At 45.5% G+C, this 25,821-nt stretch overlaps 3 protein-coding genes across 4 annotated transcripts in view; all 3 read left to right on the top strand.

Moving 5' to 3' along the window:
• The window catches only part of LOC139800087 (collagen alpha-2(I) chain-like), a 217,060-nt gene that overhangs the window by 118,441 nt on the left and 72,798 nt on the right, over positions 1–25,821 (top strand). The window lies entirely within an intron of this gene.
• Positions 1,248–4,472, top strand: LOC139799474 (G-protein coupled receptor 35-like). Of its 2 annotated transcripts, none has more exons than XM_071751523.1 (2): positions 1,248–1,383; positions 2,710–4,472. In XM_071751523.1, exon 2 carries the CDS (start codon positions 2,736–2,738, stop codon positions 3,669–3,671), a length of 936 nt encoding a protein of 311 aa, XP_071607624.1. In that variant the 5' UTR covers positions 1,248–1,383; positions 2,710–2,735; the 3' UTR covers positions 3,672–4,472. The 2 variants fall into 2 exon arrangements, with proteins under 2 accessions (XP_071607624.1, XP_071607625.1); XM_071751524.1 differs by having other exon boundaries at positions 1,248–1,395.
• Positions 18,859–20,155, top strand: LOC139799473 (G-protein coupled receptor 55-like). Its single transcript, XM_071751522.1, has one exon. It carries the CDS (start codon positions 18,860–18,862, stop codon positions 19,784–19,786), a length of 927 nt encoding a protein of 308 aa, XP_071607623.1. The 5' UTR covers position 18,859; the 3' UTR covers positions 19,787–20,155.

Raw genomic sequence — 25,821 nt, 5'->3', positions numbered from 1 at the left:
GATCATAAATTTGCCTTCTAGTGGCTGGAGGTGAGTTGCTCTGCCATCCCCTGGCGAGCCTGTGGATCACAGGCAGCTTTTTTGTGCCTGCTGACAGGGTTTGTCCCTCCCTTGAAGCCACCGTGCCCTTGCTTGGCCACCGCAGCATCAACCTGGGGGTACAGAGCACCGGGCTGCAGAGCTGCTAAGAGCTGAGCTCCCTCCAGGCTTGATTTTGGCTGCTGATGGTTAATAGCAGCAGTGATTGCCTTGATATAGACAAGAGAAACGTGTGGATATACCCTGGATGATGACAAAAAGTCAAGTTTCTTCTGTACAGTGGGGGAATTACTGCAGCCCAGGGGCTGGATGGCTTCAAAATCTAAAGGACTAAGAAGGAGCATGGAGATGATGGTGGTTAGGGATCAACAAGAGGAGTTTTCTAATAAGACAATTTACTGCTTACAAGCATCCATCAAGAAGCAGCCAGAGGAAAGGCAAAAGCAGTCCCTGGAAACTCAGAAGTATTTAAGTTAAGCTCTGTACTGATTATATACTGGCAAGGAATAAATCTCAAAGGCTGCTCAGTAATGCACAGACAATGCAGAAATACTCCTGAAGTGGAGGTGGGAAATGTGGTTGCCAAAGACAGCACCTCAAGGTACTAACAGCAGGACTTTTGAGCTCGTGGATGAACTTCTCTAAGCTCTTGTCATGGGTGCAGTGGGCAGCCAGGGAGCTCCTGCCCATCAGGCAGCTGCAGAGCAGTGACAAAGTCAGCAGGTCACAGGGTCATGGTGCCACGTTTTCACCAGATTGCTGGCTGGTGAGGAGGTGAGAGATACAGTCAGTCAGAGTGAAACTCAATGATAGTAATCACGAAACTGTCTGCAAACTACAGCCCTCACCTTTCCAACACCTCTCTGAACAGGGTCCTCTCCAGCATCCTAGGAGGCTGGGAAAAGACCTCAAAACCCTGCAGACAAAGAGTCCCCCCCAAGCAATGTGCACAGGGGGAGGAAAGTCAACCAGCAGGCATTGCCCAGTGGGACATCAGCCACTGGCAAGTAAATCAAAGGCAAAAAAACCCCAAAACAACAAAACAAAGCTATTCCATCACTTGAGGAACTGCTGCACCTCACTGCAGGAATACTGCAGGCTCCTCAGCCAAGCAGAGGGTGGCAGAAGCCACCCCAGTGGTGACAGAGGAAGCTCAACCCTGGGGAAACACCTTGAGGAGGGGCTGAGGTGCTTCCTCCAGCAGTGCTGCTGGTGCCACAGCCACTGGTCACCGTGGGACACCTTGCTGGGCACAAGGCAGGAGCAGTGCCAAGGGGATTTCTCCTGCCTGCACAACATCCCCCCAAAGCTGGGCTGGAGGACGAGGTGCTCTCTTCAAGGCTGGTGAGTGAGCAGGTAATTCCTGAGGGCTGGGGATTTGAGCTCTGCCTTTCCCCACCCATGGTGGGACACTCGAATGGTCCTCGAGGAGCTGAGAGAAGGCTGGAGCCTGCGTGTTTCCCAAAGCTCATTTTGAGACTGCCCACATCAGGCACGGGTTGGATGGGTCTCAGCCTCTCCTAAGAGACAACAGGGAGATCTAGCACTTACCCCCATTTTTTCTGTGCTGATAATTCGTTCCTTGTGTCCACAGCAGAGAGCTGCTATAGCTATCAGGTGCAGCCCCCTCCCTCGCCTCCTAAGAGGTTTCCCAACACGACTCCTCAGCAGTCCAATTTTCCAAGCTAGCTGAGAGTTGGAGCTGCACGTAGGTGCTGCAGCATTGCCCTGTGCTTTGCTCTCTCAGGAGGCTTTTGAGCCCCAGAATCATGCACCTGTGGAGCCACGTTCCCCTTGCAGGGAAAATCCCAAGATCTCAGACCTTCCCGGGTCTTTCTTTTCCATGAAGAGATGCTCCTAGGACATACTCCTAGATTAAGTCTTCCAAAGCAGGCAGGCAAACAGCAATCCTGTCATTAGATCCAGGGTGATAAAACCACCAACTGGATCAGATAGAAGCTCATCTCTCTGTTTCAGGTGCCGTGGCATTGATGAGGGTTGTTTTTTTTTCCTCTTGGAGAATGGCAGATGGCTCTGAGATGAAGACCCGTGTTCAAAATCTCTGAAAGGCAGCATGTAGCCCCTCATACTCTCATTCTTGCTGCAGACCACCAGATGATATCACTGAGCACAGGAGGCAATGGCAGCCAAAAATAAGGAGATGTACTTAATAATTGCTCTTCTCAGTAATGAGAAGTGATAGAAAGCACAGGACTGAAGGAGAGGGCAGATGTCCTTCTGCAGCACGTTTCCTGGAGCATGTTGAGCTGTAAGGATGCTGGCTGGCTTCTCCTAAGAACAGCTATAAGGAAAGGGATGAGAACTGAGCCTAAGCATCTGCTTTCCATTTCCAAATGGGTCGGAACAGGTCACACATCTCCTAGCTGCAGGATAGATGCTACCGATTGATCCGGGTCTGGTCCAAAAGGATTTCTGGTCCAAGGATTTTCTCCTAATGCCCTCTGCAGAACCCACTGGGAACCTGTGCGTTTCTCTTCAGAAGTGATCAGGCTCCTGTCCTTCTCCCTCCCTTCCCAGTAGGTACCATACAGACAGCTCTGCCATCTCCAAGGTCTGGTTTTTCGCTGCTGGTAAATCCCCGAGCTATCTGAATTAATCACCCATTCAGTTCTAAATCTAGATTCTAAAACACTTAATCTGCTTTTTCAGGAACTGTGCCTCTTACTGCCCCCAAAATGAACCTCAGCACCTGCAGTATCACAGCCTACAAAAGCTTTCCACTCCTCCAGCTGTGTATTTACACCCCAGTTTTGCTTTTGGGCGTTTTGCTGAACGTGTCGGCGCTGTGGGTGTTCTGCTGCAAGCTCAGCAAATGGACAGAAACCAGAGTGTACATGGTCAACCTGGCTGCAGCTGACTGCTTGCTGCTCTTTACTTTGCCTTTTAAAACTTTATCCCAGTTCCATCAGCTGAAGGTAGGCAGGTGGTGCCTGGTTCTGGAAGGTGGCTACTTCATAAACCGCTTAATGAGCATCGCTATCGTCACTGTCATAGCAGCTGATAGGTACCTTGCCATCAAGTTCCCTTTAAAAGCCAAGGCCCTGAGGTCACCCTTGAAGGCAGCTTTTGCTTCCCTATTTCTCTGGACAGTCATAATCTGTGTGGTGACCCTCATTAAGAAGTTGGAGGCCCGAGAACAAGACCAACTTTGCTTTGAGAAGTCTTCCGTGGAGCCCTCGGTGGTCACGCTGGGTGCTGTTATTGGGGGGTTCTTCATCCCACTGCTCATCCTCACCTACTGCTCCATACAAGTCATTGCAGAACTCAGGAGAAAGAAGAATGAAAGCTGTCACAAGGAAAAATTAATCAGGAAGGCTGTCTGCATTGTGTCTGCAAACCTGGCTGTGTTCATCGTGTGCTTTTTGCCTCTTTACCTCGGGCATCTCCTTCGTTTCGTGATGGACTCCACCAGCTCCAACTGCTCTGCAATCCAGAGGGTGAACAATTTTGTTCACCTTGCCTCAGTCCTTGCAAACACAAACTGCTGCCTGGATGCTATTTGTTACTACTTTGTCAACAAGGAATTTAAGGAAGCATCTCCCAAGCTAGCAAAGTCCAAATCAGAAGGCACCAAGGAAGCTGAAATTCAGCTCCCACGCATAACACGTTAGTGCAAAACGCATGCAGAAGATTTTTTAGATTTGCTGCCTCCACCTGGGACTCAACAGCAGGCTGGAACAATTTCTTTTTCAGGGTAGAGAAAGCCCTTCTGCTAATGGGAAGGATTCGAGCACATGAAAATTACCCCTGATTCAGACAACCCCAGCAGTCCAGATCCTGATGATTTAGGACTAGCTGATCTTGTAGTCATCAAGACTGCCACTGATAATTCTCTGCCTCATGCAAATTGGGGTACAAAGTTAACTTTCCCATCTTTGATTTTCCCAGAAAACATAAAACAAGCACAGTCAGTGTCCCTCCTCCCCACCTCGCATCAGTTTTTATGCAGTTGTAGCTGTGACAAAGAAACAGAGGTTATTTCAAATATCAAGAAAAAAAAATCGTCAAAATGAAACCACTGCTTAAAATGAAAGGAGGATGTTTTCATAAGTCACAAATGTCTTTTTTTTTTTTTTTTTTTTTTTTTTTGGTTGGTTGGTAATAATACCTAACTGGAGTAGCAGAGGCAGATTCAGCCTGTTTTAGACAAGCTTACAGCATCACTCATACTCCATAGCATCTACTAACGGGTCCTCAGTGGCAACACAAGGTCGGAAAAAATTGGAAAAAAAAAGGAACTAGACTACAAGAGCACTGGAGTGAAATGGCATTAAAGCCACAATCCCAAAAGCTGGGCTGAGGCAGTGGGCATAAGGACTCTGTTAGGGTTCTATTCAACCTTGTAATGCCTGAAGGAAGTGGCAATGACTTGTTCCAAAGCATCCAGTAGAAATAAAATCATTTAACTGGCATGAAGTGTGTTCTCTTCATGAGTTAAAGAGCCAGGCAGGTAACACTACTATCTAGTCCCTTGGAACCAGTGCTTGGGCAGCAGCCATGTGCCCTGGGATGGGATGGGATGTGCCCACAGCCTGTGACTCCAGGCTGGGATCTCACCTTCCTGCAGGTGCTGCTGCCACCTCTGCAGCCTGATATATCCAGCTCAGCCTTTACATCTCTTCCTGCTCAAAGGCCAAAAGGGAGAAACCCTCTAAAGGTTTGCAGACAAAACTGTCCACCCATCTACCCAGAAAAACCCACACCACCTGCACAGGAGAGGAGCAAAGCCCTGACAGCTACTCAAGGGGCTTCTCACCACTTTTCCACAGGGATTCAGCCAGAACTGGGGAATCCTCCCATCAGGAGCATCTGAGAGTAGGACCTGCCCTCCAGTCACTGCACAACGGGGAGGGGGAGTAGCAGAGGCTCTGGCTGCCAAAACCATTTCAGAATGGGGGGCAGTTTCTCCCCTCTTTTGCCCTTACAATTTCCTGGGAAAGATCCAAGCAGCAAAGAGTGGCCCTGTGCATGCAGAGGTGGCCCTGGCAGGACCTCAAACTGCTGGATGCAACAGGGCTCACCCTTTGCTTTCCCCAGCCCCGTGGGCCTCCTGCATCCCCTGGCAGAACATCTGCACCAAATTTGACTTAAATTTGATGGACTGCTCCCAAATAAGGTTAAGCAGACCTTTAATATTTCCTCCCCAGCAAGGGATTTGTATGCTGAGAGCACAGTCATTTGAGAGATGTTTTTTTTTTTGAGCTGTTCTTCCTACACCTCCAGCCTCACCAACACGGGACCACGCTCCTCAAAGATGAAAGCTCTGCAGAAACCACTCTGCTTTTTTAGATGCATGAAAAAAAAAATAATACTTCCCCAGAAATAGCTAACAGGGTGGAGGAGATAGAAAGCTGCCTACAAACAAAGCATTTCTGAGCAGACTCTGCCCTCTCACTCCGTGTAACACCCCTTCCTCCAGCAGCCACTCACCCAGAAATATCAACCCTTGGCCACAGACAACCAAAATTCTTCATCACAAAAACCTAACTCCAAAGCCTCTGCAGAGCACTGAGGCCCTGGGGGCTGTGTCTGGAGGCAGGGGGAGCCTCCAAGGGCTGGGGAGGATTGGGCAGTGCAGGATGGTGCTGGGCAGGGAAAGCAGGGATGGTCCTGATTGCCACAAGCAGCCTCTGGGCACTCCTAATGACTGCGGAGGAGAAGCTGGGTAATGCGGGAAAAGAGGCAGGAAAATATGTTTATCTCCCAGAAAAGATGTGTGATAAAATATCCCTCTGACATAGGACCAAAACCTCTGTTCTTCACCCCTTAAGCAGGGTCTGTCCAAATCCATGATGTGCTGCAGCTGTAATTTGTGGCACAAGGACCAAGAAACCCCCCCAGGCTCTCCAGCTAGAAAACTGGATGCTGCTGCTCTTTTTACTCACATTTGGTTGGTTTTTTCTGCATTTTCCACCTGAGCTGGTTTAGGAGGTGAGAAGGAGTGTCCTTTGAATCCATGACCCCTCTGACCAGGCTCTCAGACACCACTCAGAGAAGTGCTAAGGGGTGAATAAAGCAGCAGCAGCCTACAGGAGCAGACACTTCTGGTGAGCTCAGCAACCTCTGGGAGAGAAGGGGAATCTGGACACTTGCCAAGAGGATACTGCTTCTTCCATCACCACCTGGAAGGCAGACAGCACCCACTCTTACACAGACTTGTCAGGGTTTAACACTGCCTGGCAATTAAACCAATTAACAGGTGTTTTGTATTAATGCCCCTCCCCTCCCTGATAAAGGAAGGAGGGAGAATAAGGGAGAGAGACTGATGGGTTGGGAACTGAACTACACAGCTTGAATGAAACAGGAAGGATAAATAGGAAAAATGACTCAATCTATACAAATAGACAGGAAAATGGATCCCACGTTCCTCCCCCCTCTCCCCCAAGAACTCTCACATCACCACAGAGGCTGCAGGGCACCCCTGGGAAAGTCCAGGCTGGAATCCTGGAGTCAGCAGCAGTTGGGAGCTGGAGGCAGGAACACACAGATTCAGGCTGGAATGGATCAGGAGCAGAGGCAGAGGAAGGGATGGAATCCTCCCAGGATGCTGAAGCAAAGAGGGAGAGGAGAAGCAGGGGAAGCAGGAAGGGCTTTGAGCCTGGTGATCCCTCCCATTTCTCCTGAGGATGAGGTGTATGGGATGGAATCCTCTGTTTGGTCAGTTCTGGCATCTCTCTTGTCCCTTCCTCCCCAAAGGAGGGTTCCAGGTGGGACCTCTTGACTCCTTTTCTCCTTCTGGAGGGCAAAATGTTCCTCAGAGCTGAGCAGTGTCCTTGGTTCTGCTGTAACTATAACCATGGAGTGGGATCAGTCCCAGCAGCAGCCACTGCCTGAGAAACTTGCTGTTCATTTCAGCAGTGCAGCTGCTTCCAAGAGACTGAGCTGAGAGCAAAAGCACAAGACAGGAAATCCCCTTCATCCTGGCCCAACCCAGGACAAGACTGCAACTCTCCAGGTGCAGCAGGCCCTTGGCTGGCTTGCTTTGATCTTGCTGCTATCTCATCACATCCACATTTCAAATACTTAACTTTTTTAGCCCAGTATGAGCTCTGTCTTCCAGATTTCTCTGGAGCCAGGTCTGGTCAACATAAACCTGCTGCTCTCCAAGCGATAAGGAGGGAAGTACCTCTCACCATGCATGGCCACATCCTCCTCTCACGAGGTCACAGGTAGGCACAAACACCTTGCCCTGGCAACTCCTTCACTACTTTCTTTCTAATTCCATCAACTTGGGGCAATTTCATACCATTCACAAATACTGAGTGGACTTATTACCAAAAAAAAAAAAAAAAAAAAAAAAAAAAAATCACCTGAAAGCATAAGCAATGCTGCTGCAGGGTGCTGGAGGTGCAGGACACACACAGAGTGTAGGAACAGATGCAAACCCCCAATTTTCATGAGCACAGAGGTCTGGAAGCATCTCAAAATATTTATTATTATTTTTACTTGGCCCTTTCCATTTGCTGCTACTGCTGTCACATTTTAACTGAACCAAGTTCACATTTTAATTACTGCCAAGGACTGAACGAGAGCAGCTGACCAAAAAAAAAACCAAAGAGTGCCAAGTGTGGGGGGAAAGTGTGAAAGCTGTCACCAAAAAACTGTGACATACTACAAAGATGTTTTCAAAGACAAAAAAAGAGGGCACTTCTGGGGAAGTGAAAATCAGGGTGGTTTTTTTTCATGAGCTTGAGACAGAGGCATTCCTGTGTCTCTCAGGCTCTGAATGAAGGCTCAGAAACATCACCAAGTCCCTCCAAAAGGATAATCTGCCCTGTGTGTCACCTGGGGACAGAGTTGACACCATCAACTCATCCTCAATGATGCTAAAAAGCTAAAAATCTAAAAAGATTCTAAAAATCTGCAACTTTGTCCATCAGAACCAGCAGCAGCCTGGTGCAGGCAGCTTTATTACCTTCAAACCTCCCATTTCACTCCTGTCTGCTGATGTTTTTCCACCAAGATGAACACTTCATCCTTTTGCCTTGCAAGCCCTTGGCTTTCAAGTCAGGCTCCCTGCCAAAAATTTGGCACAGATATTTCAAGCTTGACTTTTATCAGCCTCAACATCACAAGAGAAAGGCCTGGAGGGCTCTGGCCCATGGTGGGTGCCATGAAGTCACTGGTTTAACCCTTCCCCTATGCTGCTCTGCAAAACTGGGCTCCAAAAACATCACTTTTCCACCAAAAGTCACATTCCACCAAGCAGAGACCAAAGGAGCAGCTGTTCCCTGTGTCCCAGAGAGACTGCATCATGTCTCCATCACAGGGACAGCATTTCAGAAGGCTAAGACAGCCCTCCTGGCTCACACAGATATTTCACAACCAACTTACAGCAACCTCTGTCTGTCCACAAGGCCAGTGAGTCACTTTTTTTCTAAAAAAAGTCCTGAGTGGTGAAAGGAAGGGGACTGCATAAGCTCCTCTGGCTTGACAGCAGCAAGAGAGATGCCAGCAGACAGTGGCTCACCAGGCACCACAGGCAGGGCAGAAAATGAAGAAGAATTTTTCCTAATATCTGAAACTCTGCCAGGGGAGGGTTAGGCTGGATATTAAGAAAAAATTCTTTCCAGAGAGGGTGATCAGACATTGGAATGGGCTCCCAGGTAGGGGGTGGATTGTCCATCCCTGGAGGTTTTTAAGAAGAGACTGGATGTGGCACTGAGTGCCATGGGCTGGGAGTGGATCAAGGGATGGAGATGAGGATCTCAGAGGTCCTTTCCCACCCAAATGATTCTGGGATTCTGCAGACACCAGTTTCAAGGATGGTCAGTTCTCCTCAAGGCAGACACATCTTCTGTGATGGGACAGAAGGAAATTTATTCAGTTGTCCTTTCTGAGGAAGAACAGACAAAGCCAGATTTTCAGACATTTTTTTTTTTTTTTCAGCAGCCAGACACACAGATCAGGACAGATTAGGAGATAGAAGAACAAAAGAATAAATAAATAAAACTATAATTATAATTTTTACTATAATAAATTATAAAATAGTAATTTTATGATTCATAAAATAATAAAGAGTCCATGCAACCCACAACATAATGGCTGTTAGCAAGTCATTCTGACACTGATACACACACAGGGGGGGGAGATCTCATCACACTGAAGTTACATCTTGCTGCTTTTTAACTGACATAAACTGACATAACCTACCCCAAGGTGGCATTGCAGGAAAGAGTTTCCTCTCCCAGCACCTGCAGCCAACCAGAAGTGTCTTTGAAGCAACTGCAGGGATTCCCATCAGAATTTTTTTTGTCTTTTTTCTGTTTTTTTTTTTTTTTTCCTGACTAGCTCATCCCCTGCACTTTCTATTTCTCAGCAGCACCTCCACATTAAGTCACTCAGTGACTCAAGTTGGGACTTTGGCACCCCCAGGTCACCTGCTGGAGGCAGGGAAGTTGCCAGTACTTCTCTTACCCTCAGATTTAAGTACCAAGAGGAGGGGACCCAGGATGGAGAGCCTGCAACATTCTTTTTGGCCATACTCTGAAGGGACAGAGCTGTTCCTGCTTCTCTAGAATCCTTTGGGACATTCTGGATCAGTCCAATTACTGCACAGCTGAACACACACGGGTCTGAAAACACTGAACAGGTAGTGGCAACCTGGCAATAGAAAAGTGAAAATGGGAAAGCCCCAAGGATGCCATGCATTAAAGCAGCAGGGCACATCTCAGATCTGGAAAATGTTCCTTCTAGGCCAAGCTGTGATTTTTAATTTGAGTCTAACCCACTGCAGTTATGGGCTTGAGCATCAAGGGCTTCCTGTCCAGAAGTGCCACTTCCTACAGATGAATGAGGAAAGTTAAAGGCAACAGAAAAAAGGCAGTTTCCACATACACCAGCTCTTTTTCACTCCAAGCCATTGAACAGATTTGGGTGTCAAAGTTGTAGCATTGAGAGTGCATAAAACCTGGAAAACTGACTTGTCATTATGTGTTTCATCACCAATTGCAATGCAAAGGCTGAGGGGGAGGAAAAAAAAACCAAACATGTTTTTCTAAAAAAAATAAACCTAGATATACCACTATCATAGCATTATTTATTCATTTGCAGTATTATTAATCCACTATATGGATTCAAAGCAGAGGAGGGGAGATTTAGATTGGAATTTAGGAAGAAGTTCTTCACCATGAGGGTGGTGAGAGCCTGGCACAGGTTCCCAGAGAGGTGGTGGAAGCCCCATCCACCCCTGGAAGTTTTTAAGGCCAGGCTGGACAGGGCTCTGAGCAACCTGGGCTAGTGGGAGGTGTGGTTGAAACTGGATGATCTTTCCAACCCTGAAAATTCTGTGTTTCTATGATTTTATTATGTTCTATGGTGTAGATGACAGAGCATAACATGAAATCTGATCACTGCCTGTGTCAGGAAACAGAAGAATTTGTACTAACCACAAAGCTGGAGTGCTGAGCCCAAGTGGAGCAGCATCCTCCTGCACTGGGATGTTACAACCCATGGGAGCCTCAGTGCTCAGGAGGACCCCTGTGGGCTCTCTGCTCAGATTGCTGCTTTGTCTCCACACTGCTGCTTAACTATGAGTTCCTTTTCCTGTGAAATTAGCTGGTGGTTTGCTTTGGAACCTCACTTTTCTGTACCCCTACCAGTGCTCAGTGAGCATGGCATCTCGATGACACCAAAGCTTTGCTCTGTTTGAAGAGCTCAACACAAGAGCCCAGCATTTTTCCCTTTCCTCAGAAGACACAGATGGAAGAATTCCATGCATCTTGGTGGATGGCAGCTGTTGGGGGCTGTGTTTCACCAGCCCAGCTCTGCCAAGCAACCACAAACCCTCTTGGCTGGCCAAGCTGGCCCAGGGGGAGGTGCTGGTGGATTTCAGATGGCAAAGAAGAGCTGTGCTCCATGTCTATTCCTAAACAGTTTCCCCAAAGCTGAGCTCACAGCCTGGATGGTTGCTCCTTCCTAGAAATACCCAGAAGAAGCCAGAGTCTATAGAACTGCCTCTGGCCAGACACAAGGTGCTCTGTCCCTTCCTCAGAGGAGAGATGGAATGGCCATGAAAACCTGACACCAGCTCACAGGGTTTTTTTGAGGCTCTGAGAGACCAAATTTAATTAAATCACTTCAGCTCAGCTGTAGACTCTGAGTCCCTGAAGTGTTAAAGAGATGAGACTCTGCCTGCTTGGGGTCTGTTGGTGAATTTCTGAGTCAGATACAGCTGGAGATAATTCTGTACCTTAAAATATTGCTCCCACAATTTTGCTCACTCAACCATAGGAACATGAGCCCAGCTGCTCACCAGACTGACCAGTTCCTTCCCTCTCAATGTACAACACTAAGAAACCTCTCAGTCAGAAGCAAATCTCCATGGCTCAGCTCCAAGAACAACAGCACTTTCTGCTGCCTTGGGCTGCCTCTGCCTCACCTTAGAGGCAGTTCCTCCTAAAATACAGCTATTCCCCCAAAATACAGCACTTGTCAGGTTTCCTCACTTCCAGATCTGCACTTGCTGGAAAAAAAAAAAAAAAAAAAAAAAAAGTGGCTACACCAGAAAAAGCCAGATCTCCTTATCATCCACAGCTCCCAGCTGTGCAATTAAGACAGCTGACTCTCAGCCAGGCTTTGATTACTCCTGAACATGCAGGAAACAGAGAAACCCAAAGAGCACTGGTGTAAAACACTTTCTATTCCAACTCATGTACAGACAACAGTTTAAGCCCCCAGAGAAAACAGAGCTTGTTCTTTCATTTACCTTTTGTCAGGGTTTAACACTGCCTGGCAATTAAACAGAATAACAGAGGCTCTGCATTAATCCCCCTCCCTGATAAAGGAAGGAGAGAGAATAAGGGAGAGAGACTGATGGGTTGGGAACTGAACTACACAGCTTGAATGAAACAGGAATGATAAATAGGAAAAATGACTCAATCTACTAAATGATGCTGTTCTTTTTACTCACATTTGGTTGGATTTTTCTGCATTTTCCACCTGAGCTGGTTTAGGAGGTGAGAAGGAGTGTCCTCTGAATCCATGACCCCTCTGGCCAGGCTCTCAGACACCACTCAGAGAAGTGCTAAGGGGTGAATAAAGCAGCAGCAGCCTACAGGAGCAGACACTTCTGGTGAGCTCAGCAACCTCTGGGAGAGAAGGGGAATCTGGACACTTGCCAAGAGGATACTGCTTCTTTCATCACCACCTGGAAGGCAGACAGCACCCACTCTTACACAGACTTGTCAGGGTTTAACACTGCCTGGCAATTAAACCAATTAACAGGTGTTTTGTATTAATGCCCCTCCCCTCCCTGATCAAGAAAGGAGAGAGAATAAGGGAGAGAGACTGATGGGTTGGGAACTGAACTACACAGCTTGAATGAAACAGGAATGATAAATAGGAAAAATGACTCAATCTATACAAATAGACAGAAAAATGGATCCCACGTTCCTCCCCCTCTCCCCCAATAACTCTCACATCACCACAGAGGCTGCAGGGCAAGTCCAGGGAATCCTGGACTGGAATCCTGGAGTCAGCAGCAGCTGGGAGCTGGAGGCAGGAACACACAGATTCAGGCTGGAATGGATCAGGAGCAGAGGCAGAGGAAGGGATGGAATCCTCCCAGGATGCTGAAGCAAAGAGGGAGAGGAGAAGCAGGGGAAGCAGGAAGGGCTTTGAGCCTGGTGATCCCTCCCATTTCTCCTGAGGATGAGGTGTATGGGATGGAATCCTCTGTTTGGTCAAACAAAACAAAACAAAAAAACTGAAATAAGGAAGCCCTTCTTCCCATTGAAAACCTCAGCTGCCTGAGTCCCTCAGACTCAGCACAATAATTTAACTGCAGGTGTGGCAGAGATTCACAGCTTGCCCTCATTAAATAAATTCTAGATAAAACTTCCCTTAGTTTAAACCAAGAAGGCCAACCTGCAAAAGGAGAACTTATATAACACCCCAACAAATTACATGCTCACCTACAATGATCCCACACACAGGACCAGCAAATTGCCAACTTAGCAAACCTGAGGTTGGGGCATGCAGAAATGCTGATTTTTTTGTTTAGGTGCCACTTCGTTGGAAGTTCACAGAGCCACGAGGAATGAACATAGTGTGTGAAGGCAGCAGAAAGGATTAAAATTAACTTTTTACTTAAGTCTGAAACATGCCTGCAACAAGAGGATTAAGGAAGCAACCCCATTCCAGGTAGAAAGATACCACAGAATAATTCATTCACAGGCCATGCATAACTGCAGGGTGTTTCTTTTTCACTAATATTTACTTTACTCACACTCTTCCAATTTCCTTTTGGGGCTCCAGATCCATCCCAGCCAATTGCCAAGACTTGCAGCCAGCCCAGAGCTCTGAGAAGACAGAAATTGAAAAGCAATTTGTCACAGGTTTGGACAGGGACTGATGCTCTCTGTTCTTCCCTATCACCCTCCCTGGGGGAGAAAGGAATAAAGGAGACTTTAAGGTTAAAAAAAATTGAATAGGTAGAAGGTGACCTGGCTTGGTAAATGATGTCCTGCTCTGGTGAGGAGCTGAGCAGAGCCTTAACCCAGGTAGCAAGCAGAGAAAGGACCAAGGGGCTCTCTGAACCCCATGGGAAGGGATCCTGTGACTGATCCAGACCCATCCTCTCCTCCCATGGGCTCAGCTGCTCCCCAGGATCTCTGGCAGGAGCTGCTGCTGTCCCAGCAGGGTTTGTCTATCCTGGTCCTCTCAAACCAGGACAGAGATGAAACCTCCCAATTCCATAATGTGTTTTCCCAAGTGATAGAAATCCTGTTACCTTCATTTTCTTAGCCACCTGACTTTCTTATGAAGTTCTGCCTGGTTTGGGGTTTTTGTTTATTTGTTTTCTGCTTCAAATCTCATGTTTAGACAAGACAGGTAGAAAAAAAAGCCAAGTGTTAAGAAATGGCAAGTTTCTAGTGTTCCAAACCCCGTGGTAAAAATGCAGGTGCTACTTTTTTTCTGCAGGAACTGCCAAAGCTCCCCAGAAAGACCAAATTACCTCCAAAGCCAGGTGTCAATTTCACAAATTGCCACTTCTTTATTTACTGCCACAGCAAAGTGGGTAAGAAAGTGGTCCCCAAGTCAGAAGAGTGGCTCTCAGCACCAGCAGGAATTGCACACTTCATCCAGAGGTGTTCCAGAGAGAGACTTGGCACTCATCCATAGGAAGTGTCCACATGACATACATGGATGAGCCCCCACTTAGCATCTTATTTTTCTGCCACTTTTCACAGAATTCCAGTTTGGAAGGGATCATCTGGTCCAATCTTTCTTGGCAAAAAAAAAAAAACAAAAAACCCAGAGTGGCCCAGCCCTCTGCCCAGCTGAATTTTCAAAGTGTACAAAGCTGGAGATAGAATTGTCACCTATGAGAATGTCACATTTCCATCAAATGGGGACCAACATTTCTTCCCAATAAATTCTGTCACTTTATGTAACTAGAAAACCTCTTTGATGCCAGCCCCAACCAAGCCACAGCTGGCCAGGTGCTAGGGGGACCAGGAGCTTTGAATCCTTTGCTATGTGTGTAATATATGCATATTTACATATAAATAATAAATATATAAAATATATTATATATGAAATATATTATATATATTATATGTACTATAATATATAATATATTTATGTTTATATCATACTATAATTATAGTAAATATATATTTATATTCTAATATATATAATCATATATATTATAATATATAATTATATATTATATAATATAAATAAATATATAAATATGTATATATTTAAATATGTATATATGTACTTCTCTCACCAAGGATTTGTTTGCCAAACAGGAGGTAGGACCCAAACACCTGAACTGCCTGAAACTGCCCCATGCCCTTTAAATAATTTCCCAGCTGCATGAGGGTAAGGAGCTGCATCTTTCAGAACCATCTGAGGGCTACAGTACTGGTTACCACTATGCAAATCGAGTAGAAACTGGGAGGAAAAAAGCCTGATTTCTAGGACAGCCTCTTCTACAGCTTTCCACCTGCCCTCCAGCTCAGGGAGGAATTGAGAATTCTTCCAGCACCAGAAGGGGCCCTATAGGAAAGCTGGGGAGGGAGGATTTACAAGAGCATGCAGGAAAAGGCCAAGGGAGAATGGTTTCAGGCTGGTTGAGGTTAGACATAAGGAAAAAAATTTTCACACCAGCAGAAGTTGCTCAGGGAAGTTGTGGATGCCACATCCCTGGAAATGTTAAAGATCAGTGGGGCTTGAAGCAACCTGGCCTGGTGGGAGGTGTCCCTGGCCATGGCAGGGGAACTGGATGAGCTTTAAGGTCCTTCCCAACCCATTCTCTTCTTCTCTGACATTTGGAGGGAGTCACCTCAAGCCCATAAAACCTCTCAGCAGCTTCATAACATGTGAAGTCCAGTTCAAAAGCAAGCCTGGTTTCAGAGACAAGCAGCTCCCTGCTCAGGGGAAACAGTTGAGGATTCATATCTTTGCACTCTTTCACCTTCACTTGTCTTCTAAAGACAGAGAGTAGGCTTTGAAATAGCAGGGAAAGGAAAAAAAAAAAAAACCCAAACCAAAAAAAAAAGAAGGATGTGGTTACATCATGTAGTAACAGCACTGGTAGGGTATGGGCTGTAAGCAAATATTCTCATACTCTACAGAACAAGCTGGACTGAAGCAAAGCTGCCCATCTGCTGGCTGGGGACCCAGGTAAAGTAATTATTATTTTAACTAATAACTTCCTTTTTTCAATAATTTAATAGCAATGTTGATTGCCAAGCACTGCTTTTCAGATCGTTGAATGATGATTTCCTATAAAGATCAGACTGTAAAGATCAACCACGTGGTGTTGCTTAGCTGAGAGCAGAAAAGGTTTCTGCTTTAGTGACATGCAATAAAAATACATAGAATAAAACAAGAAGAAATTATTCAGCTACAGATGAAATACATGACAGATGTGGAAAGTGCAGCTCTTTATTGCACTAAGCCATTTTATTCTCCTGGGCATCCAAAAGAGAACAATTTCTATCTTATATGAATAATTTTCTAGAGAGTAGATATAAACCAAGTCTGGCTCAGAACAGTACCAGGGCTAGGTTTGTATTGATGAGGAGAATCTCTAAATGCTCTAAAATGCTGTAAAAGTCCTTGCTGAAGCAGTGACCTGCATTTTCCTCATTCCTCTTTTGTAGAATTGCTGGATTAAAGATTAGTTTGCTGTGAACTGACTATTATTTCCTTGGCATTTAAGCTACAACTAAGAGTAAGTTTAAGATTTTATGATGAGGCTCTTTCTGCTAGTGAAGCTTTCATGGCTAAGAATATATTCATCTGTGCTGACACACAGACTTCTCTGAGTCCCAGCTAGAGCCAAAAAACCTCAGATTTGAGCTAAAAAGAGGAAATCATTCATGCATCCCACTGGCCTGCAAAACACAGAGTGAAGCTGCTTCTCAAACCTTGCTGCTGCCTTTCCCAGGCCACCTTTGCTGCTAACTTAACCACCAGCTCATGCCACTGGTAACCCAAGTTAGCATTTAATTATTTAATAATAAGAAATAAATAGTAAGAAGTGGAAAATCCTCACTCAGTAGGAGAAACCTGAGAAGAAATGGAGCAGTGATGACGTTGGGTCTGGACCAGCTAAGATGTTCTCCTTTGGGGAGTGTTAATTCCAGGCTCTTCCATCATCCTTGGGCTTCCAGAAGTTGTCTGAAGCAATCCTTGAGGTGATTCCTACAGGAAAAATGTGGGGGAAGGAGAGGGAGGTTTTTTCAGAAGCCTGGAAAAGAGCAAATGTGGTGCCTGTCTTTTAGAAAGGTGCAAAAGGAGGAGCTGGGAAATGGTAGATGACTAAGCCTGTCCTCAGGATTTGGAAAAATATTGGAATCATCCACTGAAGAATCAGTTTGGAAGCAGCCAGAGGACAACACTGGGGTAAGTAACAATTTGCACTGATTCATCTGAGAATGACTGAAATAGAAATAATGTGACTTTTTCACAGATTCATCTGAGAATGACTGAAATAGAAAAAAAATTTGATTTTTTTCTGTAGCACACTGAGAGCACTGGGGGACAGGGTATAGGAGGGGGAGAGAGACTTGAAACATTCTCTCTAAATAAATTCTCATGAGCAAAGAAAGGAAACATGATCAGTATGAAACTTCTGTATGATCAGTGGTACTCACTGAGATAGTAACCTGTCTCATAGAGGAAAGAAGTGTTTTGTATAGTTCAGTATATTTCAGAGTCAGTATCATCAGCATATTTATTCATAATTTGCACAATGCAAAGAAGACCATGCCTATGAACCAACTGCAAGGTTAGTTGTCAATGAAAATTAATTTTCAAGTAATTTGGGGCAAATGGTTTACTCAGTGTGTTGCAACCAATTCCCTTGGATTACTCAAGATAGGAAATTCAAATTTGAGGGGGAGCAAAATGGTGAAAATATCAAGTTTTTGAGAATCAAACTTGGAATTGCCAGCTCAAAAGGCTGGCTAACATTTTCTTGAAATGAAGCATTTTCAGATGAAATGCTATACATCATTTTGTAGTGACAAACTTCAAAGCAAAAGGCATTCAGTGAAATGGAAACCCAGCAGAAGTAGAATCAAAACTCCAACTTTTAAGAGACATCACATCAAAAGTAATTTTCTGATCTAATTATACAGCACACAAAGGGCTGGATTACCATTTGCTGTCATTCCCTCAAAATGTTTAATGCTTCCTTTTTTCACCCCAGCTAAATGGATGCTCCTGGTGACAGGACACACACAGCAGCCCAACCCTCCTATTTCCCTGGGCCAAAGGGCTTGGTTCAATCTGGATTGATGAACAAACCATTTTGGTCTCATTTCTGACAGACAAATCCATTGATAACTCTCAGATTTCCTTTTGCTGTCCCCTGAGATGACAATGCTGGGACACTTCAGTTCTCTGGATCCAGCCCTGATCAGCAAGCATTTCCTCACCTATTTTACAGCCCTTGTTCTAATCCCTATTTTTTTAGTGTTATTTAGTTATTTCTAGTGCACTTTACTGAAATGGAAGTGCCTTCAATCTACAGCCTTTCCCTTATCTGGAAAAGCAGGCACTTCATCTCAGAAGATAAAGGTCTGGCAATATCTATCAAAGCCTCATTTAGTAGTTTCCTTTAAAAATCTGTATGAAGTTTTGACTCAGAAGTTACAGAATTGCTTTCATCCCATTTGACACTCTTTTCTTCAACACAGAGAGCAGATTTACATTTTCCAGACATGCTAATAAAATACATACTTCCTACCAATTACTGTGTTGGACCTTCAGCTTTATCTGCCTCTCTTTCCATAGTCTGGGCTGGAAATAAACTGTGTTCTCCAAAACCAGCACCTTAAGCTCTGAGGTCAGACAATGTTCAGATAAAGTTATTCCCACTATTACTCACTGATTCTTAGAAGTCATTCCACCTCTAGACTCCCGTGCAATAACAGCATCCCTACAAACTGGGATACATCCCCTTATACAAAAGGATGGATAAGATCTGGCAAAAGCCCCAGGCTGTCTCCTCCAGTTAATATTTAACCATTCTACAGCTCTCCATTTCTCTCTCTCCTTTTTGAATGTTTCATTTTAGCCACAGAACCCAAAAAAATCATTCAATAATTATTTCTGGGGGGTCAAGCCACTCAAATTAGACATACAGACAGAACAGAAAGATCTGTGCTTGCAAGGAGGATTCACTTTCAGTAAGAGCCAAAGACTCATCAAGTGCACAGCTCAAGACCAAAAAAAGCCCCAAGTTCTGCCTCAATGCATCTTGCTCTAATGTGTCAAGACACGAACTGGGAACCTCCCACATTTCCAACCTCTTCTCTGTCCTTTTAGGGGAGAAATGAGCAACAGCAGCAGTGAATGCAACTTCACAGACATCGACAGATTAGCGAGGAGCCTGCGCTTGGGCATCTCCATCCCCACCTTCATTCTGGGCTTGGTTCTCAACAGCCTGGCCCTCTCTGTCTTCTGCTGCTGTTGGAAGAAACAGACCAAAACCTCAGTTTACATGATCAACCTCGCACTTGCTGATTTCTTGCTGCTTCTCTCCCTCCCTCTCAAGCTCTACTACTCCATCGTGGAGGCACCCGGACTCCTCTGCTCCTTCATCGAGTCCCTTTATTTCATCAACACCTACAGCAGCATTTTCATCACTGCCTGCATTACTGCAGACAGGTATCTCTGCATAAGGCACCCGTTTCAAGGCCGAGCAAACCAGTCCCCCAAAGGGGCTGCCATGATTTGCTGCTTCATCTGGGCAGTCTCTTGGCTTTGCAGCAGCTCCCTCTACACCTTCCACAAGGCAAACTCTTTCACGTGCTTTAGCAACATGGCAGAGCAGGTGTGGAGCATCCCCCTCATCGTATCCGTGGAGGTCTTTGGCTTTCTGATCCCACTCACCGTGATGGTTTTCTGCTCTGCCCAAACCATCTGGATACTTCTGAGTCACCAAGGCCAAGCCACGAAGCGAGCGGAGGGCGGCGGCACCTCGCGCGTCATCGTCGCCAACCTGGTGGTGTTTTTGGTGTGCTTCACGCCCTTCCACCTGGCCATCTGCCTGCAGTGCCTGGTCAGACAGCACGTGATAGAGGAGTGCAAGCTGAAACAAACCATCAGCCTCTTCATTCAGGTGGCAATGCTCGTGGCCAACCTCAACTGCTGCCTGGACGCCATCTTCTACTACTTTGCCGCCAGAGAATTTCGGGACAGAACGCACCTGAAGAAGGTTATTGAAGGATGTTCTGCCCTGAAGCCTTGTGCCAGGTGATGGGAATGCCTTCAGTGGAAGAAGGCCTCGTCCCTGGATCCCATTTTGCCCCACAGTACACCGGTGGCATTGTCCCTGACGTGGCAGCAGGGTCACCTACTAGGTGAGGAGGGCGATGTTTTGTTTGCCCAGTGAATCTGTTCCATGTTTTTCTTCACTTGAAAGGGGGAAAAAATATTGGAAAAAAGAACCAGCATTAGCTAAGTTGGCACCATTAGCCTTGACAGTCCCTACAAAATGTGAAAGGCTTGCCAGAGGAAAGGCACCCAGATCACTGGAATGCCACTTAAATCAGCATTGCTTCACCAGCTTTCCTTTTGCAAGTGTGACCTTGAGTTGTTGCTAAGAGCCAAAAATAGAAATATCTATCTGGGAGTTAAAAGGCAGTATCAAGCCCAAAGTCTGGTTCTGTTTTTTCTTTCTTACAGAAGAGAGAGCTCACATGTTTTGACCAGCCTGGGATAAGAGTAAATCCCAGTAAAGTAAAGCATTTTATACTGTTCAGGGTGGCTACACAGCCCCTGCTCTTCCATGGAGGCCAGGCTGTCCAGCACACAACTCCAATGGAGTATCAGGAGTTCCTTGAGCAGCAAACATTTCAGCTGAGCTCTTCTGAGGAACCAGCACAGTTTTCACCTGTAATTTAAAAAAAAAAAACAAAACACCTGCTTTTGCACAGGCAAACCAAAAGAACCCCTTCAAATAAGGCATTTAATGGAAGATGGTGTATGGTGATCTGTATTTCTACATCACTGTATTTCTATGCAAGATACAACATGACACGTTTGAAATTCCTCTGCCTGCCTTCTCATTCTTTTTTGGGAGAGGGGAATTAGGGAAGGAAGCCCTGCAGCACAAAAAAAACCCAGCTGGAAGGCTGGATGAGGGAGAACTCTGGATAGGGAGTTCTGTCTCCCTCACTCCTTAGAGAAGTCCTTCTAACCTATACCATACACTAACCTATACTCTACACTCCCCAGAATATCTCTGGAGATGTTGGGCTTGATGATCTTCATAGAATTTGCTGGGTTGGAAGGGACCTCAGAGATCATCAAGTCCAACCCTTGATCCACTCCCCCCGTGGTTCCCAGCCCATGGCACTGAGTGCCACATCCAGGCTCTTTTGAAATATCTCCAGGGATGGAGAATCCACCCCTTCCCTGGGCAGCCCATTCCAATGGCTGATCACCCTCTCCAGAAAGAAATTCTTTCTAATGTCCAACCTAAACCTCCCCTGGCACAACTTGAGACCTTTTGTGCCCTCTTGTCTTGCTGAGAGTTGCCTGGAAAAAGAGACAACCCCCCCCTGGCTCCAGCCTCCTTTCAGGGAGTTGTAGAGAGTGATGAGGTCTCCCCTGAGCCTCCTCTTCTCCAGCCTCAACACTCTCAGCTCCCTCAGCCTCACCTCACAGGACTTGTGCTGGATCCCTTCCCAGCCTCCTTGCTCTTCTCTGGACCTGCTCCAGCACCTCAATCTCCTTCCTGAGCTGAGGGGCCCAGAACTGGACACAGGACTCAAGCTGTGGCCTCCCCAGGGCTGAGCACAGGGGCAGAATCCCTTCCCTGGACCTGCTGGCCACGCTGTTCCTGAGCCAGCCCAGGATGCCATTGGCCTTCTTGGCCACCTGGGCACACTGCTGCCTCCTCTTCAGCTTCCTGGCAATCCAGACTCCCAGCTCCCTTTCTGCCTGGCTGCTCTCAGCCACTCTGTGCCCAGCCTGGAGCTCCCCATGGGGTTGTTGTGGCCAAAGTGCAGGACCCGGCACTTGGCCTTCTTGAACCTCATCCCATTAGGGGTTCTTTCCAAGCTATGGTTGTGTTCTGTGCCTCAGCCCATCTCAGTCACCATTTCTGGCACCTCACCACTTTATGCCATCCGCAAATTTGGCTCTGAGTCCAAAGGTTCCCCTGTTGCAGGGTCAATTTACCATTCCCTGTGCCATCCCATGGGCATGGTTCTTGCTCCAGAGAGAGAAGATTTGTCCCTGCAGCACAGACATCTGAAGATACAACCAATCTCTTCTCTCTCTTTCTAACACCAGGCCAGCACACAGAATAAAACCAGGGTTAGCACTGAAGCAGACAGAGGACAGACATTTTTATGGTGTCTGCCATCTGAGGGAGTCAGATGGGCTGAAGAGGAGAGGTATTGATCCTCCACTTCACAAACTGCTCTCCAGCAGGAATATGGGAAGTAAAAAGAGGGAACCAGGAGCTGAGCAATCAGGGAAGCTCAGGTCCGTGTCCCTGGAGTGGCCCAACTCATTGCTTTGGGCCCTGTTAGAAATTTCAGTCTTTTTTATTTCAGTTTGAAGCATCTATAACATAAAAAGAATGTTGGCAGCACTGCCTGCAGCATCCTGCATGGCAGGGGGATCACCAGAGCCAAACTAGTGCTGCAACCATGTTTTAAAATATTTAATTTATTATTATTTAATTTATTATTTTTATTTATCTTATTTATTCTTATTTATTTTATTTCTTTTTATTTATTTCGTACTTTATTTACTATTTACTAATTAATTTATTTATTATTTTATTTATTATTGTTATTGAATTTAAACTGCTGCCAACAGCTAAAAGGGTGGCACTGCTTTCCCCAGCACCTTTGTTCTAGGCTGAGGAGGACTCATCCTCCAAGGCACAAACTCAGCCACTCTTGGACTGCCCACCCACCAGACCTGCAGGAAATCTGCTCTGAAGCACCAGAATGTCACCTTCTATACCATCTGACACACTTTGCTGCAAAAAAAAAAACCAACCAAAACCACCTCACCCAGCACCAGGCTCTGTGCCCACCTTGCCCTGGGGATGCTCAAAGCAACCACATCCTGCTCCTTATCCCCTCCTCAGCCCAGCTCACCACTTCTGAAAGTTTTTCTCTCAGCATTTCAAGCCCACATCCAGTGCCCAACTTCCCATGGGGCAAAAAGCACCTCAGAGACCCAGGAAATCCCCTTTTTTTTTTTTTTTTTTTTTTTTTTTTTCCTGGCAGATGCTGCCACCCTGGCATCGCCCTTGCAGCCAGCTCCATGGCACCCAACTCGTGCTTGGGAGCTGCTGTGCTGCTGGGGGGTTTGAAAAATCAGTTTTTCCCCCCAAAAAAAACCTGAAGTACAACAGTTTTGAGAGGTGGATTTCCATGCTAAAGGAATAAAGGGAAAACTGGGAGGGTTTGTTCAGCTTGCCTACTGCTTCTTTTGTGTTTTTTTCCTAAATCCTGGCAAACTACACGTGCAGTTTGAAATGAAGATTTCTTAATCTTAAATCTCAGCAAGATTTCTTGCTAAGTCCGAGATGTTTTTTCACAGCTGGAATCTTAATTCCAACCAAGACTTCATTGACCTAAAGTCCTGTTGCAGGTCTGGACATTGTAAACAACAGCACTGAGGTATCTGATCACCCCCATCAAGGTCACAAACCAAAACCACTGCCCTCCTTTAAAAAAAGAAAAAAACAAACAAAAAAAAAACAGCTTTATATGAACACACAAGTCATTTCAGTTACAGATAGCAGAGAGGCTGTAGCTTGTCTGGTCAGATGAGATAGATATAGATATAGAAATACAGATATAGATAAATAATATATATATTTTCACTATTACTGCAGTGGCAAATAAAGAAAGGTGCTCCATGCTTCTTAAAAATTTGCTTCCTTAGGAAGCATCTCTGCTTCTGACTGCTCACTGAAAAAATGCAGCCAATAATTAGGCCAGAAGCTTTCTGGGCTCTGGGAAGGAGACCACATATGACAGCCCTTGTCTTCAAACAGTCATTAGTATTAAATCTGTTAATGGCTTGGTGTGCCTGGGAAAATTAAGATTTTGCAGGTTTTCTGAAACTTTTTGTCTGTTTGCTGACTAAAGGTAACTTTGCTCAAAAGTTTCCTAGAGTCAGAACAAAGCACATGAAACAGGGCATTTCTTTTTAAAGAACCCAATACCTCAGCTTTGAGCCTTTTACAGAAAGCTGATTTTTCTCCTACCCCAAGTCTTTTCCAAGGGCAGGTAATTCCAATCTAGTGAAACCAAGACTCACTTACAGTTCTTACAATAGTAGGGAAAAAAATTAAAAATCTGAAACAGTGTGAATTCATCAAAATAACTGCACTGAATTCTTGCAAAACTCTTTTTCCACTGCACTGAACCTTCTTAAGCACATCCACTACAATTTCAGTAAAATCAGAGAACTCTGCAGACTCTCTCCTCACTTCCTGAGATCTTACTGCAAGGCAGGGCCCTCTGACACGATTGCCTTGAACCTATAAATTACCAAAATCCAAACATCAGCAAGTGTGGGTTTAGTTTTTTTTACATAACACCAAGCACAAAGCTCAATAAAGGCAGTCAAATTATTACATGAAGTATTGCCTTCAAAACTTGTTTCACTTTAGGCTTTTGTAGAAGAACCACAAAGACATCCTGAGAATTCAGACTTTTTCTTAAAAATAACATGATTTGGTTTGAGTCACAAACTTCTCTAAATAACTCTAAGCCCCATTTGCCCAATTTACAAAGCAAAACTTTATGTTCTTTTTCCTGATTTCACTTCCAGTGCTGGGAATTCAGCTCAGGGAATTCAGGTGGATTATTTTGGTTTTTTTGTTTTTTTTTTGCTGCTCTTTCCAGGACCTCATCAGCAAGGATGCTGCCAGCATTTGAGAACAAGCATCTGCCCCCATTCCACCCTCATTCCTGCTCTTTCTGACACCATTATTAATTTAGAGCAGAGCTTGATGCTTCCAATGTCTCCACCTGCAGATTTCAGTCTAAAATCCCTGGGGGATTTGCAGACAGGACAGAAAGAGAAGCGAAAAAAAAAAAAAAAACAAAGGGAAAAAAAAAAAAAAAAAAAAAAAAAAGGAAAAAAAAAAGGTCCTATCATCAAAGAAAAATATTCTGGCATCTCCTAACAGCATCAAGTATCTACTAAGTAAAAAAGGGCTTCAGGTTGATCTTTAGGACAGAATTCATGCTGCCTTCAGGCTGACTCCAGCAAACCACCCAGAGAGAATTTTTCAGTCAAAAAAAGCTGAGATTAAACATACAGAGAACCCAGATCATGCTCTGTCTCCCAGTGTCCAGTCAGTGGGAAGAGCCAGAAGAATGAGTGTTCAGCAGATTTCCATTATTGAGGTGACTGACTGGTTTCTGCACAAACACCATCCCACTGACATCCTTCCCACCAGTGCAAGAGCTGCTTGAAGGCCACCACTTCCTGAGCTCAGCTACAGAAAAAAAAAGAAGATATCCTTCTCTTAATCCTTGCTGAAACCTGCAGAGCAGACACGCTCTGCTTTTATCACCCAGACACAGCCTCATTCTTAACCTCAGATGTGATTCAAATTAAGCAGAAAGGCTCAAATTGATTATTCAGATTATAAGATCATGTGGAAAATCCCATGAAAGACACACGTTGCCATGTTCTTGGTGACTTTTTTTGCATGTTCAACACAGTTTCAACACTTGCCAACCAAGAAGAGCTGAGCATGGGTAGACAAGGGAAGACATCCTCATTATTTCTGAAGAACACAGGGCTTTGAGAAGGGGTGTGAGCATCCAGACTGATGTAACACTGTCTCTCCTGGGCTGCAGACCTGGACCCCAGGAAGGAGCAAGCTTAAAACAGTGCAGGAGGGACCTGGATTTGGGAAATGGCACTACTGCCACAAGGTGTCTTGTATCACTTTTGGAAAGCCCTTCTACTTATCTCTGCCTTCAGTCCCCCCCGTGTAAAATGGGAAAGATAGCAGCAGGGTGACAGCAGAGCAGTTCCATTTAGCAGAGGATGGAAAACCCCAAAGGTGACAGTGTCACCTGCCCTGGTGCACTGTGATGTTAGCACCCAGATCCCCCTAAAACTCATGTGGGTAGGGACCCAAACCACCACATCCCTTCAGCTCAGCAGAACTAATATTTGCCAGGCAGTGAAGCACCAAGCTGAGATGTGCACCCAACAAAAGAAAGATTTTCAGTAATACAGCAAAAGGATTTTCAGTAATAGAGCAAAAGGATTTTCAGTAATAGAGCAAAAGGA

This window comes from Heliangelus exortis, chromosome 9 (genome assembly GCF_036169615.1).
Source record: "Heliangelus exortis chromosome 9, bHelExo1.hap1, whole genome shotgun sequence".
NCBI lineage: Eukaryota > Metazoa > Chordata > Aves > Apodiformes > Trochilidae > Heliangelus > Heliangelus exortis.
This window is presented reverse-complemented; position numbering and strand designations above follow the sequence as displayed.